Source organism: Clytia hemisphaerica, unplaced genomic scaffold (genome assembly GCF_902728285.1).
Source record: "Clytia hemisphaerica strain Z4C2 unplaced genomic scaffold, Clytia hemisphaerica genome assembly, whole genome shotgun sequence".
Classification (NCBI taxonomy): domain Eukaryota; kingdom Metazoa; phylum Cnidaria; class Hydrozoa; order Leptothecata; family Clytiidae; genus Clytia; species Clytia hemisphaerica.
In genome coordinates, this window is record NW_027103349.1 from 308,399 (window position 1) to 328,193 (window position 19,795).

Sequence of the window (19,795 nt, forward strand, 5' to 3'; positions counted from 1 at the left end):
TATTTTCAAAAACAGATCCCTTCCAACCCTAGTTGGCTCGAGTTTTTATTCTTTTGATGACTGTGTAAATAGTAACTAATTATAAAGTAGGTTGAGTGGATGCAATGAAAGTCACTTATAAAAGTCAGCGCCTCTTTTCTATTGTCAAAATCTGTGTGCAAAAAATCTGGTTTCACGTTACCAAGGGTGTTTTTTTTTCATTTTTGAATTTAATTGTAGTTCGTCGTTTGTTGTTCAATAACATATAGTTCTACTTGGTTAGTGCGAGAGCTAGTCACAAGACAGTCTTTCTTTTTGCTGAAATGATAATTTTCTCTTATTTGGTTGCATTTTTACGAGTTCTTTTTGTCAGACATTTATCTGTAAAAGGAAATTTGAAATAACAAAATTTTTTCAATTACTTTTTCTCTTCAAATTTTTGAAATAACTGCTACATTAAGCATGGGCCAGTGTGGTCAACACTGAAATATGTATTACTAATTAAGGAAAGACTCGGAATTTGCTTTTAACGAAAATCTAACGAATCTTCTGCCTCTCTTTATTTCCAGAAATTAATTTTAAGCTCAAAAAGTAATTGTCAGCTCACACTTAATCAATGGCAGAAGCAGCAAATCAAAGCCAACTTTCCTACGAAGAAGGCAAAAAGGGGTATGATTTTGTGACGGTCGACCCTTCAAAAGGAGAGGAAAACATGTGTTTAATCTGTCGACTTTTGATACGAGTATGTGCTGAGCTTCCATGTGGTCATGCATTTTGTAAAAGTTGTCTTGAAAGATGGGAAAGTGGAGGTGTCGAGAAAAGAAATGGGCAGATTGTAGTTGTTAAAGCTCCCGAGAAGAAGCTGCAAGAAGACGAAGAAAAAGTTGATCAAGAAGAAAGAGAATCAACACAAATGATGAAGTAAGTCATTTTAAACTTTCTTGTACTGGAATACTCTATTGTCTCCCGAACAGATGGATATTACATTTTTGTGAAATTGAAACTCCTCCTTGGAAAACTAGACCTTTTGGGTTGGAAATTTGTGTTTCTCCGAACAGTTTGGAAAACGTTAAAAATCCATGTGGAAATTACACTTTTGTGAAATTGAAACTCTTTCGAGTGGAAAACTAGACTTTTTGGGTTGGAAATTTGTGTTTCTCCAAACAGTTTGGAAAACGTTAAAAATCCATATGTGGATATTACATTTTTGTGAAATTGAGACTCCTCCTTGGAAAACTTGACCTTTTGGGTTGGAAATTTGTGTTTCTCCAAACAGTTTGGAAAACGTTAAAAATTACATTTTTGTACCATTTTCTGCGCATGTCCTTTGAGAAAACCACAAGCGATTTTTCGCATAGAACTGTTTTGATGTATAGCTAACCTAGATATAAGGCTATAATGTTGAATGTGAGCAGTCAAGCTGTAAGTTTTCGTCAGGTGAGGCGTCCCTTCGGAGCGGCCTCGGTCAATTGTAGTGAGTTCGCACAGTGAAGCACATAGGGTACTTGTGTCATAGTTTCAAATGGTGCCCTGCTGAGCAGTGTGAGTGATCTAAGATCAACCACGTATCTGTGCGAACAATAACGAGAGATTGACCGGGAGCCATCGAGCCTAGGCTAGCGAGTGACTGTTCACAGAAACAAAAACGTTGTTTTAGATCTCTTTTTCCACATCTCTTTCATCATTTTTTGGATTTTGGCTTTTTTCAACCTGGATTTTTGAAAATTCCAGCCTATTTAGCTTGGATTTTGGCTTTTTTCAACCTGGATTTTTAAAATTCCAACCTTTTTAAGCTTGGATTTTGGCTTTTTTCAACCTGGATTTTTGAAAATTCCAAGCCATGGAAAATGCAAAATTTCCATCATTGGAGAGTGTCTAAAGTTTCCAGGTTGGATTTTCCATTGGATTTTATCTATTCTCCACCTAAGAAATCTTGAAATTTCCAACTTTGGAAATCGAAATGAATTGTTAAGAGAAAAGAAATCCATCCCCAGCTCTTATTAAGACCCCCCCCCCGCTAATATTCGAATAATTCAATATTTTATTAGTGTAGAAACCCTTTAAACTTGCTAAAATTTTCCTTTTTGTTAGTATGAGCTCTTACTTTACTTTTTCATTTGCTAAAGTTTCTTTTTTGTTGTTGAAATTGATATCAGTTAAAAAAATTCTGTCTTCAAATTACCCCCCCTCTTATTCCATCCCCCCGCTTACTAGAATTTAGAAAATTTTACTACCCCCTGTTTATTCGGATCCCCCCCGTCTATTCGGGAGACAAGAGTACCTATGACAAACCATTCAAAAGTCGTTTCGTTTTATTCATCAGGGGTTACTTATTACAGAGCGCATTGGTGTTATGGCTATCAGCCTTGAATTTCATGCGTAAAGTCAAAGTCGATTCCGCTCGATTCTGTGATTCACTTACCAAGTGAATGCACCACTGCATCGGTCAAGCCATACCATTTGAGGGAAATCGGGTACTATGGCATTGATAAAAATGTTTGGAGATATATGTCTCACGCTTTGGCGTGGTAGTAAATATACTTGTCAGGTTTGACCATGCGAGAATGCACTGGCCTTCAGAGTCGTTCGAGTATAATTACCATACACCAGCAGCTCTGTGTGTTGTACAAGAATGAGTCAGGTGAAAGCACAGTAATGTGTGTTTTCTATGGATAAGGCCGAGTAATATCAACCTCTGACGACCAAGTGTTGAAATTTTGTCGCTCATGCGTCATTCTAATCACTGTAAAAAAAATCAAAGATGAAGAGCAAATATTAGCATCAATGTCTAGCAAACTGTATCAGTATGCAGTTTTGTAATTTTTTTGCGCACTTTTGTAATTTTTACGCAGATTTGTAATTTTTCTGCGCACTTTTGTAATTTTGGCAAAAAATCGACCAAATTTTCCTTTGAAATAGTAGATAAAAATCCTAAAGATTTGTTGTAACGGAGTTAAACCAAGTTAATCCGAGTTTTAAGTTTTGAATTGTCGCTCAGTTTCATTGTTCTTTTCTACAAAATAAATCAACTTTTTGCAAAGTATAACTTATGTGTGATGATTTAAAATAATTCATTTTAAAATTAAGACTGTTTATTAAAAGCGTTGATGATATTTTGAGTTGTGTATTTTCAACGACGCCAATAAAAATATCAACTTTGAGCTTAATCCAAAATCTTGGCTTGTCGTCATGGTTACTTTTCTCTGTGTTGATTGTGCGCTGAATAGAATTGCAATTTGTCTGCACAGGTCAGAATATGATTTTGGAATGTGACTTTCACGGTAGGCTAGAAACTGCTCTCCTGCAAATTCTTTTCCCACTGTATGACATAAGAAGTAGAGGTAGAGGGGAGGGCCGTAGATTTTCTGTTAGCGGACGCAGACCTGAATGAACGACCAAAGACCTGTATCAACGACGGGAGACCTGATTTATGAAGTCACCGACCAAATATCTGATAGCTTCAGTTGTGATGATTTAATGGTTATTGCAGCGGTCTTGCAGACGGAAGTTGGGTAGTTCGAGACGAGGTATCGGCATTAATTTTCACTCTTTTTGATTTAAAATCTTTTAACTTAATTTCTTTCAATGACATTTCCATTCAAACATCAGATGAAAATCTTGATTGAATCCATAAAAAATATTTACAACAAATTTCCACTCGATTTATTTTCTCTAGGTCTTCGGTCGCTAAATTTTGTCTGCGACCGTTAATCCAGGTCTGCGTCCTCTAACAGAAAATCTGCGACTCCTCCCTCTATCTCTACTTATTATGTTATACATACTTCTTCATTGAGATAAAGTTTCATGTAATGGTCTTGATTAAGACGAAACAAGGGTAATTTTCTGATAAGGATTACAAGAACACGAGTCTCTTCTGGGGAAGTAATTAGGCAAAAGAAGTGCATGCTTTTATTTCACCACCGTCAGTCCCAGGAGCAAATACCGTAGACCGTAGTAGAGAAACCAGTAACGGTGCACAAGGCTGTGAGTTCAATCCTCGACCGGATCATACCAAAGAATTCTTACTTAATGAATAGTACTTGATGCTTGAAACCTTCCTTTTTAGTACTCAGGAGGAAGAAAGAGTGACACCCTCGCCTACCTTTTAGTAGATAGATATAGAAAGAGGAGCCTCCGGGTTGCCTTTGACTTCGGTCTCAGACTTACCACTAAGATATCTTTCTCTTCTTTTTCAGTGAAAGGCCAACTGTATGTATAGTGTGCAATGAACCTTTTGAAAAGGTAATGTCAAACAAATTTAAAGATATTATATTTTTTTATATAGAGAGCCAATTAGCATTAACAAAAGAATTAGTTTTCACGAGGCGTGGGAGCCTGGGGCCATAGACTTTGACAGCCGACGTAGACGTGCCGCTGGAGTTTGAAAGCGGACCCTTTCAGATATCAATGTTTTTTAAATTTTGGATTTTATCGGAATGAAAAACTTTTCCCATTTTTACCCTAAAAGTGGTAAAAACCGTTAAAATTTGACGGGAAATTGAAACATCATAATTTCCACTGTTAAAATAATCCAAATGTGAACATCTTGAAACACTGTTAAATATCTCTAGAGTTCAAAATAGGAACCCTGATAGCAGTATGTCTCCGTACCCAACTTCACCTATAAAGTGGCCCACCGGGCGCAAGTGGCGCTTTTGTTTAATAATACTGTGGAAACAAATAGTAGCAGGCACGTTAAATAAATATCTTTGATGGATTTTGTGTGCTATGAATTAATTATGTTAATTTTATCTACTTTCCAACAGCCCTAAAAGTTTAAGTTTGATACAGAGACAATGGAGTTACCTAAATTCAAACTGTTAAGATATTTTTTATATATCATATATCGGGGGGGGGGGGGGGGGGGTTTGTACTTTTACGGTGTGACGGGATTGGCCCTTTTTTAGTACGGTATTACGGGATTTGACGAAAAAAAAGACGGGAAAACGGTATTTTAAAATCAGACGGTGACGGTATTTGGCCTTATTTTTTGTAATTTTGCCGGTATTTGAACCTGTACGAACCGGTGTGACGGTGTTATTATTTTTTTGAATTTTCGGGATTCCGGGATTCAGCAAAAATTTTGACGGGAAAACGGTATTTCGAACCCCTACAAACCCCCCTATATCCTTTCAGCTCAAGAGTCTTAGATAAAAAAATTGCAAAAGGACCTTTATCAAAAGCAAAATACTGCTTTTGGTCATGCTTTTTCCAACAGTAACTAAGAAAGCCCCGGAAACCTCCCGGTTTCAGATTCATATAGCCCGTCAAATATTAAAGCGAGGCCTAGAACTAACAGGGTTAATCCTACTAGGGGGGAGGTTTTTGTCCGGGATGAAACTATTGTTAACAGCTCCCGAAATAATAGAGCTTTTGGGATGAAATTTCCTGTAAATTCCTAACTTTTATTTAGCTTCAAAATAAAAAAAAATTGACACCTAAAAATTTTACACACCTTGAGCATGATGACATTTCTGACAGTAAGGTGTCACAAAAATTGACACTTTTCCAATACAAATTTATTTTTTATGTCAAATATATCGTTTAAACCGTAATTTATTGAATATTTAGGATAAAATAAGCATTTTTTTGACTAAGGAAACTTTTTTCTAAAGCCTTTGTTAGACACGATAGCTTTTCAAAAGAGCAAAGGAAATTTTCGGTTTTTGCTCACTTTGGGCATGATGAGTGACGTCATCAAGAAAGTTTTTTGTCAAAAGTTACCTTATATAACAAGGGTCTTTTGTGCCGAATTTCATCCAAACAGACCGACTAGATCAAAAGTTAAGGGGTGGACCAGGAAAAGCCCCCCCCCCCCTTAGTTTTGAACCACACCTAAAAGCCTAGTTCGAATAGGATTAAGTTAATTACAAAACATTATCTGTAAATTTATCCAGAGATTTGGGAAAAGAGGATAAGAAACGCCGCTGCCGCTCGCTGTTTTCCTATTCTTTTCCTTAGAATTCGGCACCCTTTGAAGAAGCAAGGCTGTAGAATAGTTGAGCAAGAAGGAAGGTCGAAACAAAATGGCGTTAAGTACAGGTTAACCAATGTTCAAGAAAGAAGTCCTTGAATAAAGCTTTCCAGTGAGTTCTTTGTGAAAAAGAGACTGGGGAGTGAAACTTTGATCTTCTGGGGGTTTCCCCTGAGAAAATCGAGGAAAATCATTCTATATTCTGAGAGTAAAGATGGCGGACATGAGGCATGCTTGAAATTTTGAAAAATTGGGACCAATTTTTTTCTGGCTTGTATTGCTCTGAATGAATTTTTTGTGTTGCAGACATAATTTTTATGGGTAGTAGGAAGGTTGATTGTGACCACCTATGCCTTAGTTTTCCATGGCACTCTCTAGAACTTCTCGGCATTTTGATTTAAGATGGGCAATATCGGTTGATAATGTTGTTGTTTTTCTCAACTTTTAAATGAAAAAAATAGTGTAATCTTAGAAAAACTTCCTCCATGGTAATAGAAATGAGATTCAGTAAGTATACTTGATTTCCTCTGTGGTACTTTTAGCTTTATCTAGGGAAAGCATCGACTTTTCGGTTGGAAATTTCAAGTTTCAACAACAAAAACATTGCAAAGTTCAAATAACTTCAACATGTGATATATATAAAGTCTGACTATTGATGGGCCATGATTTTGGCTGGTCAGTGGATTGACTCACAAGGCTTTGGCAATTTTTCAGCCAAAACATAATTTCATCGGTGGACTTTACAGTCTGTGTTAGGGTTATTCATACAGATTGCTTACAAAAAAGCCCTAGTTTTACAGTAGATTTTCATTTTATATATTTTCAGGCTAGTTATCATCATTTTCTCTATGAAATACTGTTTATAACAACAATTCTCAGAAAAACCATCCCACAGAAAGTTAAGTATTGGCCATCCAAGCACTGGTACAATGAAGCAAAGATTGACTCAGGATGACTCAACATTTTTGCATTTTGACCTTCATGTTAGGGTAAGGGAAAAGTATGCTAAAAGAGGAAATTATAACCTGCAGAAACTATATTACGTGCATTATTTAGCTTGAACAAAACAGAATAGAATGGAGTAATATATAAATATATGCAATGGATGTTGATATTTTGTAAATATTTTCTGGACAACCGTGGATATGAACAGTTAAACCTGGTTGAGCACCGCCTATATATCCTTTGAAATTGGATATATACTTGGAAAATGTTCTCTGGAAAAAGTGGATTACCATACACGTATTATGTAAATTTAATCAGTCTGGAGAATATTTTTCGAATCTGCATTTATTTGGATGTTTGTTTTGTATCCATGTTGTCCCTGGAAATATGGTCCAAACAAGTGATCAGAGCCAGGAAACACGTGGGCCAAATTTACCAAATGTAAACAAACTAGCAGACTAGAAGACCCCAAAAGTGCTTCTTTTTAAATTCTACAATTCTACTTGGACACATATTTTCACTTGTTATATATAACAAGTTTTTCTGAGCACAATGATTACCTTTGCCAATATTTTTTCCACATGTAAATGTATTTAATTTTTTAGCAATGAGTTACACATGTATTGGATTTAGTCCTCTATGGGGCATATTAATATAATTTTCTAGTCCAGCTTTCAAGTTATACAATCTGAATCAGTACTAATTAAAAATCAGTTGTAAGGTTTTGGTCTTTTTTTATAGTCTTCTCAATTTTATTTCAAGTTAAGTCATGAATGATACTGATTTTTTTCATGCAATACATCTTTATTTTCCCAGGTGTTATAAATGAAGGTGAATCATAAAAAAACCTTTTTGGGGTTAATCTTTTTTAGAAAAATTTCAAATTGTACACTTTTATTATATATACTGTTTTATTTCCTAGATAGATATATCATTATATCAGGGGAAATCCCTAGATGGAGCTGTTTTGTATAACTATTGTATTTTTTTCAATAATGTTTTTGGATTATTTTATGCTTTATTGTTTCGAGTTCATATAAAGCTCTTGAAAAGAAAGATTTCATGATATTTGTGATCTTCTAGCATTGATATCATGAATTATCATCGCTTCTTTTTTCTTTCTTTCTTTTGAGCTCTATTTTTGTCCTGTATCCAATTTGTTCTAATACCCAAAATCACTACCCGGCTGAGGAGGCCTCCATGATATTGTTTCTTAGAAACTCTAGTCCAAGAAATAACCAAAAATTATCCTAGTTTTACAAGCTTATCATTTTTGGTTTTATAATGTGAATTTCAATTCTTTTAGCTACAGTATGTACAAATTGATAGGATCATTCTATAAGGAAAATATTTTGGTCAAAGCTGGGAAATTCTCCCCTTCAAGCACAACGACGAAGGGTTGAGAAACACTGCGTTCAAAGTGAAAAGTGCTTATAAAAATATCAAAATCCGCGATAAAAAAAAAAATTATTTCACTTTCGATATCAATCACGGCTGCCATTTTTTGTTTGTACTTCTAGTCTTGTGCGCATAACGAATCAAGCGCTCTGATTGGTCCAGAATAAAAACAATCGATCGGCCGCAGACATTTCAATAGAAACAAAAGATTCTACAGCCTAGCTTCAAATAGATGAATAGCGCATTTCTTATCCTCTTTTCCCAAATCTCTGATTTATCCCTATCATTGATTTTTTTACTTTTGTTGTATTTAATAAACAGCAAGATGTCCATTATTCACGTCGCAATGATCGTATGATTTCCAATTTGGAAGTTTATTGCCAAAATAGAATTGAAGGAGGAGAAGGCTGTGAATGGACTGGTCCTATTAATGAATTTGAGGTAAACTGAATTTTAATTATCATTGTTACATTCTTTGACATTCAACCGTCTCGCAAAATCTCTAGAGCTATCTAAGTCAAATGAAGTAAGGCTAAAACTAGAACTGCATCTCAGCAATTGAGTATCCTGCATTAAACTCCGCAAGCTTTTGTCAGCAGAAGGTTTTCGTGATGGTAAGAATATTTAAATTGATTTTTCACAAAAAGTTTAAGAATATCCATGATAAAATGTTACAACATTTTTATAAGAAATCGTGTACATATTTAAACAGACTTTACATAGGCGAAGCGAGATACCCTGCAAAATTTATGAGGGAGTACAGACGTTTATGACATATTCATTATCTTTTGATAAAACAAAGACAATAATTACAGTGTCGTAAAAACCGCTCTCATTCATAATTGTTGCAGGGTATCTCGCTACGCCTATGCTTTAGAGGCAGTTAATTTTGACCAGTCTGAAAGGTGAACTCTTTTATTTCGACCTAAACCAACATTAAAATTGAAAATTTTATATTTCCCCCCTTTTATAAGGACCACGAAAATAACAAATGCAAATTCAAACGTATGGAATGTATATTGGGATGTGGAGAGAGTATTCTAAAAAAAGATGAAGAAAATCATGGAAAGATTTGTTTTCACCGCAAAGAGGATTGTCAATACTGCAATGTGAAGTTTCACTTCTTCGAGTTAAATGAGGTTATTAGTTTGATTTTGCGCACCTTATCGGTCCCTTTAAACGAGCCCTAAGTTACACTTGTCTGAATGGCAGACCCCAAAAGCCGAAGGTAGTATAGTCTATAAGGAGCACTACCAAGTTTGAATCTACACCAATAAGCGCTGTTAATAACGCCAGAATCTTTATGAGCGTTGCCATCAATAAGCGCGACAGACTTACGAACTAAAACTTTATCATTTTACCAGACTTTTTACCATAACTGATAAGAAAGCTAAATCTATCGAAATAAAGCCTTTACTATAAATAGCGGAAACCAAGAAATATTGTTATAAAATTAATGTTTAATTGGTGAAAACAAAAAACGGATTGTTCTAAATGTTACAAAGAGGACCACCCGTTTAATCAGTGCATCCCACACCCCTGTCTCAGTGCCCCGGTGGAGCCTTTTCTTTCAGTGGGGATGAAAATTTCTATCGAAATCCCAATGGGGATAGAAAATCCATTGTTTCCAGCTCGAAAATTCCAGTGGGGATAGTTTTGGAGTGCAATTTTTTCCACTCAATTTTCAATGGGGATAGAATCATAGGGTAATTTCCCAGTGGGATTGAAAATGTAGGGTTTTTTTCCACCGGGACAATTTTTTGGCCTATTTTTCCACCGGTGCGGGGGGTCCACCGGGTCTGTGACACAGGGGTGTCATCCCTATAAAGAGTATACCATGAAACTCCAGACTATGGTTATTTTTCCATTAATCATTCGTTCATTGTATGAGCTTGCAATTTGTTTTAGAATCAACATTATGAAAGTTGTGAATTATTACCGATCAGTTGTGGAAATCAAGGCTGTGGCAAGATGCTCCCAAGAAAAGAGGTGAGTTTATATCATTTCAAAATTTAAAAACTTTCTTAAGGCAAGGTCAGAATATAATAATAAGATCGTTTGTTATCTGTGTAATACAGTAGTAAAGCTGCCATATTACTTTACTATCTATGTAAATTATGGGCTCCTTTTCGCTCATTATTCTTTTCAGATGAGAGAAATTCACGAGAAGAACTGTCCCTTTATGAAGATCAAATGCGATTTTGTTGGATTTGGATGTCAAGAAGAAGTAAAGTTATATCTGAGTAGTTTTTTGAATAGTCCAGTAAAAATAGGTTTTTACCTGGAATATGTGGCTGAATTCGACACGGAAGGTACCTTGTCGGTCCTAGAATCAGCAAAAAAACTGCAGTTTGAGATAGCACAAACCTACCATATTACTTGGCCTTCTCCGTATCCTACCCCCTAACAATAACCCTCCGTTATCTCGGATCCTCTTTGTGCGTTTTATGTTGCTGTCTATTTTCTCCACTTCAGCACAAACCCCTGCAAACAAGTCTTTTAATGAATTTTCAAGAAAAAAATTCAAGTCATATGAAAAATCTTTAAAAGGAGATAAAAAAATTGGGTTGTTTTGAAAAATTTGATGACTACTAAAATATTCTGAGCAAAATCTACCATATTTATTACCTGGCTCTTTCTCGTGTCCTACGCCTATGACCTTCTGTTTGTTTTTATATACAAGTTGCACATCTGAAGCTATCTCAATAAGCAAGAATCTTGAATTCCATAACTTCCCTGATTTCAAAATATTTTTATCCCATTTATAGATGTTGAAATCAGAGCAAGATGATCATGACAAAGAATTTGACTCAAAACACACAAAAATGATGCTTCGCTCTTTGACACGTGAGCTTTCGGAAATGAAAAAGGAGATCAGAGAAGATAAGGTCACTAAACAAGAATTAGAAGATGTCAAGAATGAGTTGGCAATTACACAAGGGAGATTCGCAAATGCAGAAAAAGTTAATGTTGAGCAAAAAAACATAATCGATAAAACCATCGGTTTTTTGCAGTTTGTAGAAGAAGGAGTCACTAATCTTTCTCCAACAGCAATCAAAGAAATGTTTAGGCAACTCGAAGAAGCGCAACAAAAAGTTGACCCTAAGCTGTTAGAGCCATTTGTGTATGAAGACAAAGCATATGACTTCGAAAATCTATTTTGTCGATTCTTGAAAGTCGATTATGAAGAACGAATTAAAATACTTCTTCCAAAAATGGTGATTGGTGAAATTTATCAAATCGAAAATGGTAGACAAGTAATCTTCAAACTTAAGTTAACTGAAAACAGAGATTTGATAATTCAGCCTGCCTGCCCCCATATCAATACCTATGAAAACGATAAAATAAATTATGATCCGATATTCATGAGCAATTACTTTGCAGTATTTAACTACAATTTGAACAACACTCAAAATATTGCTTTCAACATTCAATCATTTAATAGAAACAACTCCGCTATGTTTTTACATAGTGTGAAACAGAATGGTCAAAGACATCAACTGATCTACGGAAGAAACGGAAATGTGGATTGGAATGAGCATAAAACTGACGACAAACACGTTCTCTTTGAATTGAAAATGAATTAGCAAAATTCACATACTGAAATGCAAAATAGGAAACTGGAAAATGAACCTATTCTTTCCAAAACGAACCAGGATTACGTTTGCACATCGAAGTGAATAACACATATTAATAGTGAAATAAAACTGAAGGATTTTTTTTAAGATTATCAAGTGAGGTTATTAGGGTGCTGCAAATAAATCATTCAGAGGTTATGCATGACGAACCAGGGTCACATTTACACATTCAAATTATGACATAATTGTAAAGCACCTAAGAACCTCTCTTAATAGTCTTTCAATAAAAACCCTTCCGGTTTATTTCACTTACTTTACGAGATTTTCGATAGAAACACCTATCAATATAATACTTTACAAATTTACCATTACAGAGCCAACCCCCCCCCCCCCACCCAGCGGACCTTCATTTCACGCAATCACGTATAAATCTTTCCCTAATTCACGCATTCAGGCAATGTTTTTTCGCAATTCACGCAATTTTTTTTCACGCAAAGCTTTCCAATTTTTACGCATTCACGCAAGTGAAAAAGTCAATTCACGCAAACCGTTGGGGGAGCCCATTACAATTGACTCTCACTATTAAAACTTGAAAAGGAATTCTTTTGTTCAAATTACAGAAAAAGTATAATTTTAGAAATTATTTTACGAGATTTTCCCTACGACGAGAGCTGAGAATTAATTCGACTTTACAAAGGGCGTGGTAGCTAGCTAGAATGCAACATTATAGCGTTTTAATTGCCATATGCTAAGGTTGATTCTAAACAACTCATAATTTTAAGATATCATAAATTCACTTTGACATACTAACAATGTATCCGATAAAGCTCACCGAAATTGGATTAATGGTTGAATTTTTAGTTCTATCCAATGAACTTATATTCAAGAATTTTTCTTATAGTATTTTACTAGTACTTGAGAAAGACCAGCATTTTTATTATTCAAGACCGAATTAAATTTAAAAACTTACAAGAAATATTTTTTAATCTCAAAGTCTTTTATACCTAATTTTTTTATCAAGGAATACTGTTACAATGATATTACTATAAATACGTATAATGTCAAAATTTACAGAAATGTTTATGTATTATGAAATTATATAATATGAAGAATATGTTTTTTGAATAAATTATAATGCATTGTTTCATTTTTAAAATGTTTTGAAGAACTAAGCTTCTCTTCAAATACAAAGAAATAATGGATATGTACAAAAAATATAATATTTCTTCTTAATTACTTGTTACAATTAAATACAAATTCTAAATAAAAGTTAAATTAATTATTAGAAGTTGTGATACTTCTTTGTTGTACTTCAACCATAGCATGCCCTCGTGTCACACACCCGTTAGGACACCCTCAACCCACTGGGAAATTTGGCTAAGATTTCGTCTCCAATTTCAGCCAAACTGGAAAATTAACTTTTATTTCATTTATATTTGACATGCAACGGAAAATTGCACTCCAAAACCATCCCCCACTGGACTCTTTTGAGCTGGGAACAATAGAATTTCCCTCCATTAGGCGATTTCGATGTGAGGAAAAATTCCACCCGGGCTACGAGACAGGGGTGTCCTACTTGCAGTATTGTTTCCCTTTGCTGAAGGGGAGATTCCATTTGAAACAGGAATTGCTTTTGCATTCCTTCATATTTAAATATGAAATTGTTATTCTCGGGGTACACAAAACTAGTGTGTAGAATTGACTATACCTTTAACAGTTTGCCAGAGGAAAGAAATCTGGGCAATGCCACCAGATGGATGGCCATCAACTAAATGAGATCAAATCATCGAAAGTTTGGATCTCATTTTTAGCTGCTTAGCTAGCCTTAATAAAGAAAGTTGGTAAACTCATTGATTGATAAATATCTTTGACGTTCTTTGACAATTAGGAATTTCCCCTGTAACCACTACCTTGTCATTAGATATTATAGTCTTCTCATTTGTTGACTTTTTTCTTCAGCATCGTGGCAATTTCTTCAACATCATCACGTGAGTAAAACCAAGCTTTAGTATGGATTCCATCACCATAGTCAAAAGTACGGTCCAACAAAGTACCGATACCATATTTACCGAAAAAGTCTAGCTGTGAGGTAAAAATGGCTGTGTAATTGTATTTGGATAGAAACATAAACATGGAGAGAAGTGATAAGGTGCCTCCGATACCATTTGAGCGGTATTGTGGCGCCGTTACGAAACGACTAATCTCGACGACGTTATCCCGACGTAATGCGTTGTGAAGCTCCAGCTTTTCTGGTGATTGTTGGTAAAGCTCGATGTCCATAAGGGGATTTTCGGTTGTTCGGAAGCAAAGTCTGATTGCAGTAACGAGTTGATCTTCATCGAAAGTACCGAACCACATGGCGCTATCTTTGTCGAATTTATCGATGACGTAATTCATACTGGACGATTGTTTGACTTGAAATCCTGCAATAAAAAGAGGAGAAAGGGTAAAAATTGGGTCCTAAGAAAGAGCCAATATCAATATTTTTGTAAAATAAAATTTAAGGATGTTGATTGTTCACTCCAAAAAGACACGTGGTATTTCCTTAGCCTTCAGCCCCAACAATAGCAATACAAAGAAATTTTTCAACTCGTGTTTCAGCTACAGGATATCATTAGGTTACTCTCAATTAACTTTTCTTTCTCAGAAGGCTTGGTTTCCACTACGCACTTTATCAGACTCACGTACCGAAACACTATCATGCTGTTTTTTGCCAAGAAAGAAAGGAGAAAGGAAAATTATTTGCAAAACCGTTCTCACAGCAAGAGCTGCAAATCAGGAAACTGAACAAGGATCAAAGTTCCTTTACCCACCATCCCACCACCATCCCATGTCAATAAATTGTCAAGGAGATAAGACCTACAGAGCGAATTTAGTAATCATGTTGTAGATAAAACCGTTGCCGCGAAAAGAAAGTTAACAGATGTTTGTTCTATCTAAAGCAGTAAATTTTTCCCTTCAAACGCAAACTTTTACTTAGCAGGTTTTCCTTTTAGAACATGCTCACGTTATGTTCTTTGACTTAAGAAAAAACACTTAAGGATGTAAGAAGGATGAGGTTTTTTATAAACTAAGGATAAGTACCCGTGGAGTGATTAAAACTGTGATCTTAGTTCAAGCTGTTATCTTTAAATAGTAGTTTTCATTATGAATTAATTAGGCCGATTACTTAAAAATCACGAGATATAATATAGGACAATTCACCGCCTTTTTTATGCGCTTTTTCTTATATGTATTTTTTGTATTTGCCCGGAATTTCTAATGATTTGGGTGTTTTCTAGCAAAAGAAGTAAAATTATTCAGTCCCATGTGCAGATTGCCTATATTGGATCGAAAATTGTGCTACTATCGAGAAAAAAGAGTAAAAACTAAAAACCAAAGTGTTTGAAAGGTTGGGCGGTCCGATTTAACGGACTTCTTTCACACATGAATAACAGAGAGCAGTAAAGCGATTCTATCTATTTCATTCGCACCTGTATAAATGAAATGTCTCATTTTTATGGTCCCTTCCGTTAACAATACCGTATCAACTTTTACTCATTAACTTGAAATTTCCTTAACTCGAACGAAGATAGCTCCCTATACATTTTCGTGGAATTTAATTTCGCTGTTCACAGCTCAAAATTCGGAAATTTCGCCGTTGAAAGAATTTTTGTTTACATTATGGCCTATTTTGCGAAAAGACCAATTTGAGAGGTGATTTCTTAAATCCCGAAATTCAATTTTGCGGAGCACCCATGAAATCAAATTCTGCGAAAATTTCTTCCCGCTAAAATTTCTTCCCTCAAGGGTATTGGTTTGTGACAGAATAAGAGCCTGGGGAATGCGAAAAAAACTGAATTAACTCACCAGTTGGATTTTCATTCGACCAGCACCAGTGACGTTCACTATAGTTGTTGAACAGAAGTCCTTGTGCTTGTTTAATGTCACGATGGTCTGTAAGCACGCTTGACATATACTGTCCTTTAGTAACGTATGGGCATGCACAGGAATCATTGATGAACGACAGGTAGTAATCATTCATACGTCGACTAGCCTGTGACGTCAATTTGCTTCCTTGATGCAGCGCGAAGGATGAGTTCAACAAACGTTGGGTAATTGGTTGCCTGAGTATTTTTCCCACGCTCGAAGTTGCCATAATCAAATCGTTTAAAACTGTTAGTCTTGTATAATTTTATAATGTGATTTTTCCCTGAGTGCTGAGGCACTTTTAATTTTTCTTTAAACTTTTGTAACTTTGTATAACTTTCTTAGCTTACTTACTATGCGTTACATAAAATGATTGACTAAAGATTTAAAAGAAAATCAGCGCTATTTATACCCGTTTGACCGCTTGATAATTTTTTTTTCTTTCTAAACCAATTTTGATCCTTATTGTTCCGGTTGCTATTGTCAAAGATTTTGATTTTTTTACGATAATTTTTCTATCATTTTATTACTTTTTATTTTACATGAAAAATCTATTGTGATAATCCCGGGGAGTTAATCATATAAAATTTCATTATAATGTTACATTTATAATAGGTATGTTGCGATTTAATGATATTTAAGGCTAGATTATCTCATATTATCTTCCCGAATAAGCGGTTTTATTATGTAAAGATACTAACCAGTCCTTCTTTTTGTTTTGAGTTAGATACAGTAACCCAAAGTAACAAACACATAGGCTTTTTTAATTTTTCGCTGATTGTCTTTGATAAATTTTATAAGAACAAGAACGACCTTGATATAACTATAGTGGCATTTTTAAACCCTCTCTGTGTAGAGGATCCTCCTCGCTGCAACAAAATCAGTCTAAAGATTGCCCTCGTGATAGAAATACCCTTGAATTTGACACCCATGAGAATACTATAACTAGACTGTGGGAAATTAATTTATAACAAACATAACCAACTAGGTATTTGAGCTGCAGGAACATTCCAAGTTTAAAGTCAACGGCTTCAATTGGATAGTCTATACTTGATTAAACTGCATTTATAAGGTCTCTTCTCGCTCATTAGGTCTCCTGATAACAATCCAAGAAAGAGGGTGATGTAATATACCCCTTCCTCTGGATTACATCTGCAGAATTCAAACTTTCAACCGTGATTGACTCTGAGTAGGGGGGACAATGGAGTTTTTACAAGCTTTCGTTTATTATTACAATCCGTGCCATAATATATTTGCACTTTTGGCTAATTTACCATTTTTCGAAAATTGAAGTTCGAGCGAGAATGTCAATTTCAGGCCCTCAACTTGATTTCATCGATTATTTCGATCTGGGAGGGATTTATTGGTTTCTAGGCTGTATTTCAAGCCCTACTGGACCATTTTTAAACTTTCTTAAGTCTAGCGTTAAAAATCAGAGTTAAAACTCTAGCCTTCGAACCTACTTTAGAGCACTTACAAATCGATTGTGGTTTCAAAACACCCCGGTGAATTTCCCTTTTGTGCCAAGTATTTTGTCCCTGATTGTAGCTCTCATTTTTATACGGAAACACCCGAAAACACTGGGCGTTTGCAACCAGTTTTGAATTTAAACAATGAAACTGGTGGCAAAAACACATTGTTTTTCGTGTGTTTCCGTATAAAAGATTACGTCGTGAATATCAAGAACTAATTGAAAAGTACACAATGTAGTACAACCTAGAATGAATACTAGGGTTATAAATATACTGCGTGCTGTTCCTTAAAAGGGAAACATTATTTCCAGAACTAAGAAATCAGCTATAATGAAAAAGAATCCTTGAGACTATTAAGTTTTCTTATAAAACCATTGCATTTACTTCAAACATGTCGCAATAACGGCAACCTTGATGCGCAAGACATAAGAAATGATGGAGACTTTACTATGGAGTGACGTTTCAAAACAAAAGAAAAAATACGTAAATTTTTCTCTTGTCAAACGTCACACGGTGAGATATAAATTAATCTCGTCTTGTATTCAGTATAATTTGTTGAATCTTAACTCGAATCTTAAGAGTGTCAGGGTCACTTTCTTACTCCTTATCTAACCAAACCTTTTCTTCTAGAAAGGGGTGATCTTACGTGACGTCTTAAAGCGTGGTAGATTAATTGAATTAAAAGACTTATTGAGTTTTAAGCCCTAAGGATGGGGGCTATGAATGAAGCCATTTGCTTCTCCCATTCGAAACACTTGACCTGTGTGCTTTTTACACAGACACGGGATTGAAAGCAAAGTCTATCGCTAGATTTATGCGTGAAAACCGTCTCAAATGTGCTGCAATTCTTAAGCCTCCGCCTTATTTTGCTTTGGGAAAGTTGGAGATTTCACTCTCAAGCCCACCGGACTTTAACATCAATGAGAGCTGCCAACTCAAGTCACCCACGGAAATATTGAGGGGTCTAAAATGTTCCTCTATAAGGATATCCTTTATCAAAGTTATAACAGTTTCCTGGTGGCGTGAATAGGATCTCTTGAATGATGATTGCGTCACGAGGGATCCGATCGTTATTGTGTCTTGATGAATTTCTTTTTTGAGAATCATATGCGGTACACGGTGATAAAGGTAAATGAATCAGAGTATTTATGGGAATTTTGAGGGTGTTTTAAAAAAGCAGCACCTCTGTTTAAAAGGAGAACCAGTGCTCAAAAGCTATTCTTTGTACTAAAGGCACATATTTCTATAAAACCCGCAGGGCTGGATTGTTTGCGTTTACAAAAAAAAAAAAGAGAATTTCGCAAAAAATATTGTTGCTTTCGTTTTCCAAAATCCGCGAAACTTCTGATTGGTCAAGCGCTGATATTCTATTGTAATGTCATGTGACTTATAAAGGATTTCCTACCTAACCACGGCACGCTTTTCAGCCAAAGATAGATTTATTGAAGTAGGACCTCTTTTTCAAACATGAAACATTGAAAGGATGACAATCACATGATTGTTGATTCAGTATTTTTATAAAATGATTTAAATCAAAGCCAATTGTGAAGATTATCTTTGACGATTCTTAAATCGTCCGAAAAATGTCAAAAATAACCAAAAGTTCTCACGATTCATTATAGCATGCAACTCAATCAAGAAAAAACAAAAACACTTGAAAATTCAAATTTCCTAGAAACTGCTAGTCATGGGTTGAAAGAAAAGAGTTTCCCAGAGCTGATTGTGATTATGCCTCAATTCCTAGTACACTCCCCGAACATATGCCACTGTGACGGCGTCGCCTCACGCTAGTCTGCCCTCAATAGACTCGTGAACTTTAAGCACTTAAGTTTAAGCCAGGCGCACCTTTTACATACCTCTTTAAAAAGTACTAGTTAAGTGGAAAAGTCCTCCATTTTTTTAAATATATAAAGAAAAAAGTCGAAACGAATTTTTCGGCGTGTTCTAAGGGATCTATTTACCATAAAGAAAAATTCCAATGAAGTTTGAAATTCTGGCGTTGATGATTTGTGTTTAACTAAAAATAGTTACGTCTGCGTGATTTTCACTGATCTACGAAATCACTCTACGGACACTAAGACTTACAGTCCTTAATTGTGGTACACTAGAGACCGTAGAGAGCGACCGTAGTGCAGTGGTAGAGCATCCATCTACGATTCACAAGGTTGTGGGTTTAACCCCCAGCCGGGTCATACCAAAGATTCCCAAAATGGTACTTATTGCCTCTCTGCTTGATGCTCAGCAATTAAGAGAAGGGTCAATGATATGTGGAGCAATCCAGGGAGAGAAACTACCTTACCTTTGGGTAGATAGCTATCAAAAGAGGACCCTTCGGGTCGCGTCTGACTGCGGTTGCAAACTTACTACTTACTACACTAGAGATATGCCGTAGTTCGCAGAAAAAAATCTCTAAACGGGACAAAATAAGGGAGAATAATAACAGTATCATTATCGATTTTTTTCAGCAATACAACCAATTTTCTTTTGCTGCGTGTCGGCTCGAGATCCAACTGCAAGTCAGTCATGCACGGATTTTTAAA

The 19,795-nt window shown here is 35.5% G+C and overlaps 2 protein-coding genes across 2 annotated transcripts; one reads left to right on the forward strand and one right to left on the reverse strand.

Annotated features, from left to right (window-relative positions):
- The first annotated feature begins 546 nt into the window (after positions 1-546).
- On the forward strand, positions 547-11,958 carry LOC136820116 (TNF receptor-associated factor family protein DDB_G0272340-like). Its single transcript, XM_067076358.1, has 7 exons — positions 547-900; positions 4,176-4,221; positions 8,618-8,737; positions 9,271-9,435; positions 10,205-10,285; positions 10,446-10,523; positions 11,065-11,958. Exons 1-7 carry the CDS (start codon positions 596-598, stop codon positions 11,881-11,883), a joined length of 1,614 nt encoding a protein of 537 aa, XP_066932459.1. The 5' UTR covers positions 547-595; the 3' UTR covers positions 11,884-11,958.
- A 942-nt stretch (positions 11,959-12,900) lies between these two features.
- On the reverse strand, positions 12,901-16,162 carry LOC136820127 (uncharacterized). The gene is made up of 2 exons (XM_067076368.1): positions 15,724-16,162; positions 12,901-14,297 (listed from the first exon to the last, which is right to left on the reverse strand). Exons 1-2 carry the CDS (start codon positions 16,010-16,012, stop codon positions 13,810-13,812), a joined length of 777 nt encoding a protein of 258 aa, XP_066932469.1. The 5' UTR covers positions 16,013-16,162; the 3' UTR covers positions 12,901-13,809.
- Positions 16,163-19,795: the final 3,633 nt, after the last annotated feature.

Excerpts from the sequence above, each read along its gene's own strand:
- LOC136820116 (XM_067076358.1), top strand. The coding sequence starts at position 596 with ATGGCAGAAGCAGCAAATCAAAGCCAACTTTCCTACGAAGAAGGCAAA. Across the intron at positions 10,286-10,445 it reads AGATGCTCCCAAGAAAAGAG|ATGAGAGAAATTCACGAGAA; the intron begins GTGAGTTTATAT and ends TATTCTTTTCAG. Across the intron at positions 10,524-11,064 it reads GATTTGGATGTCAAGAAGAA|ATGTTGAAATCAGAGCAAGA; the intron begins GTAAAGTTATAT and ends TCCCATTTATAG.
- LOC136820127 (XM_067076368.1), bottom strand. The coding sequence starts at position 16,012 with ATGGCAACTTCGAGCGTGGGAAAAATACTCAGGCAACCAATTACCCAA. Across the intron at positions 14,298-15,723 it reads GTCGAATGAAAATCCAACTG|GATTTCAAGTCAAACAATCG; the intron begins GTGAGTTAATTC and ends TTTTTATTGCAG.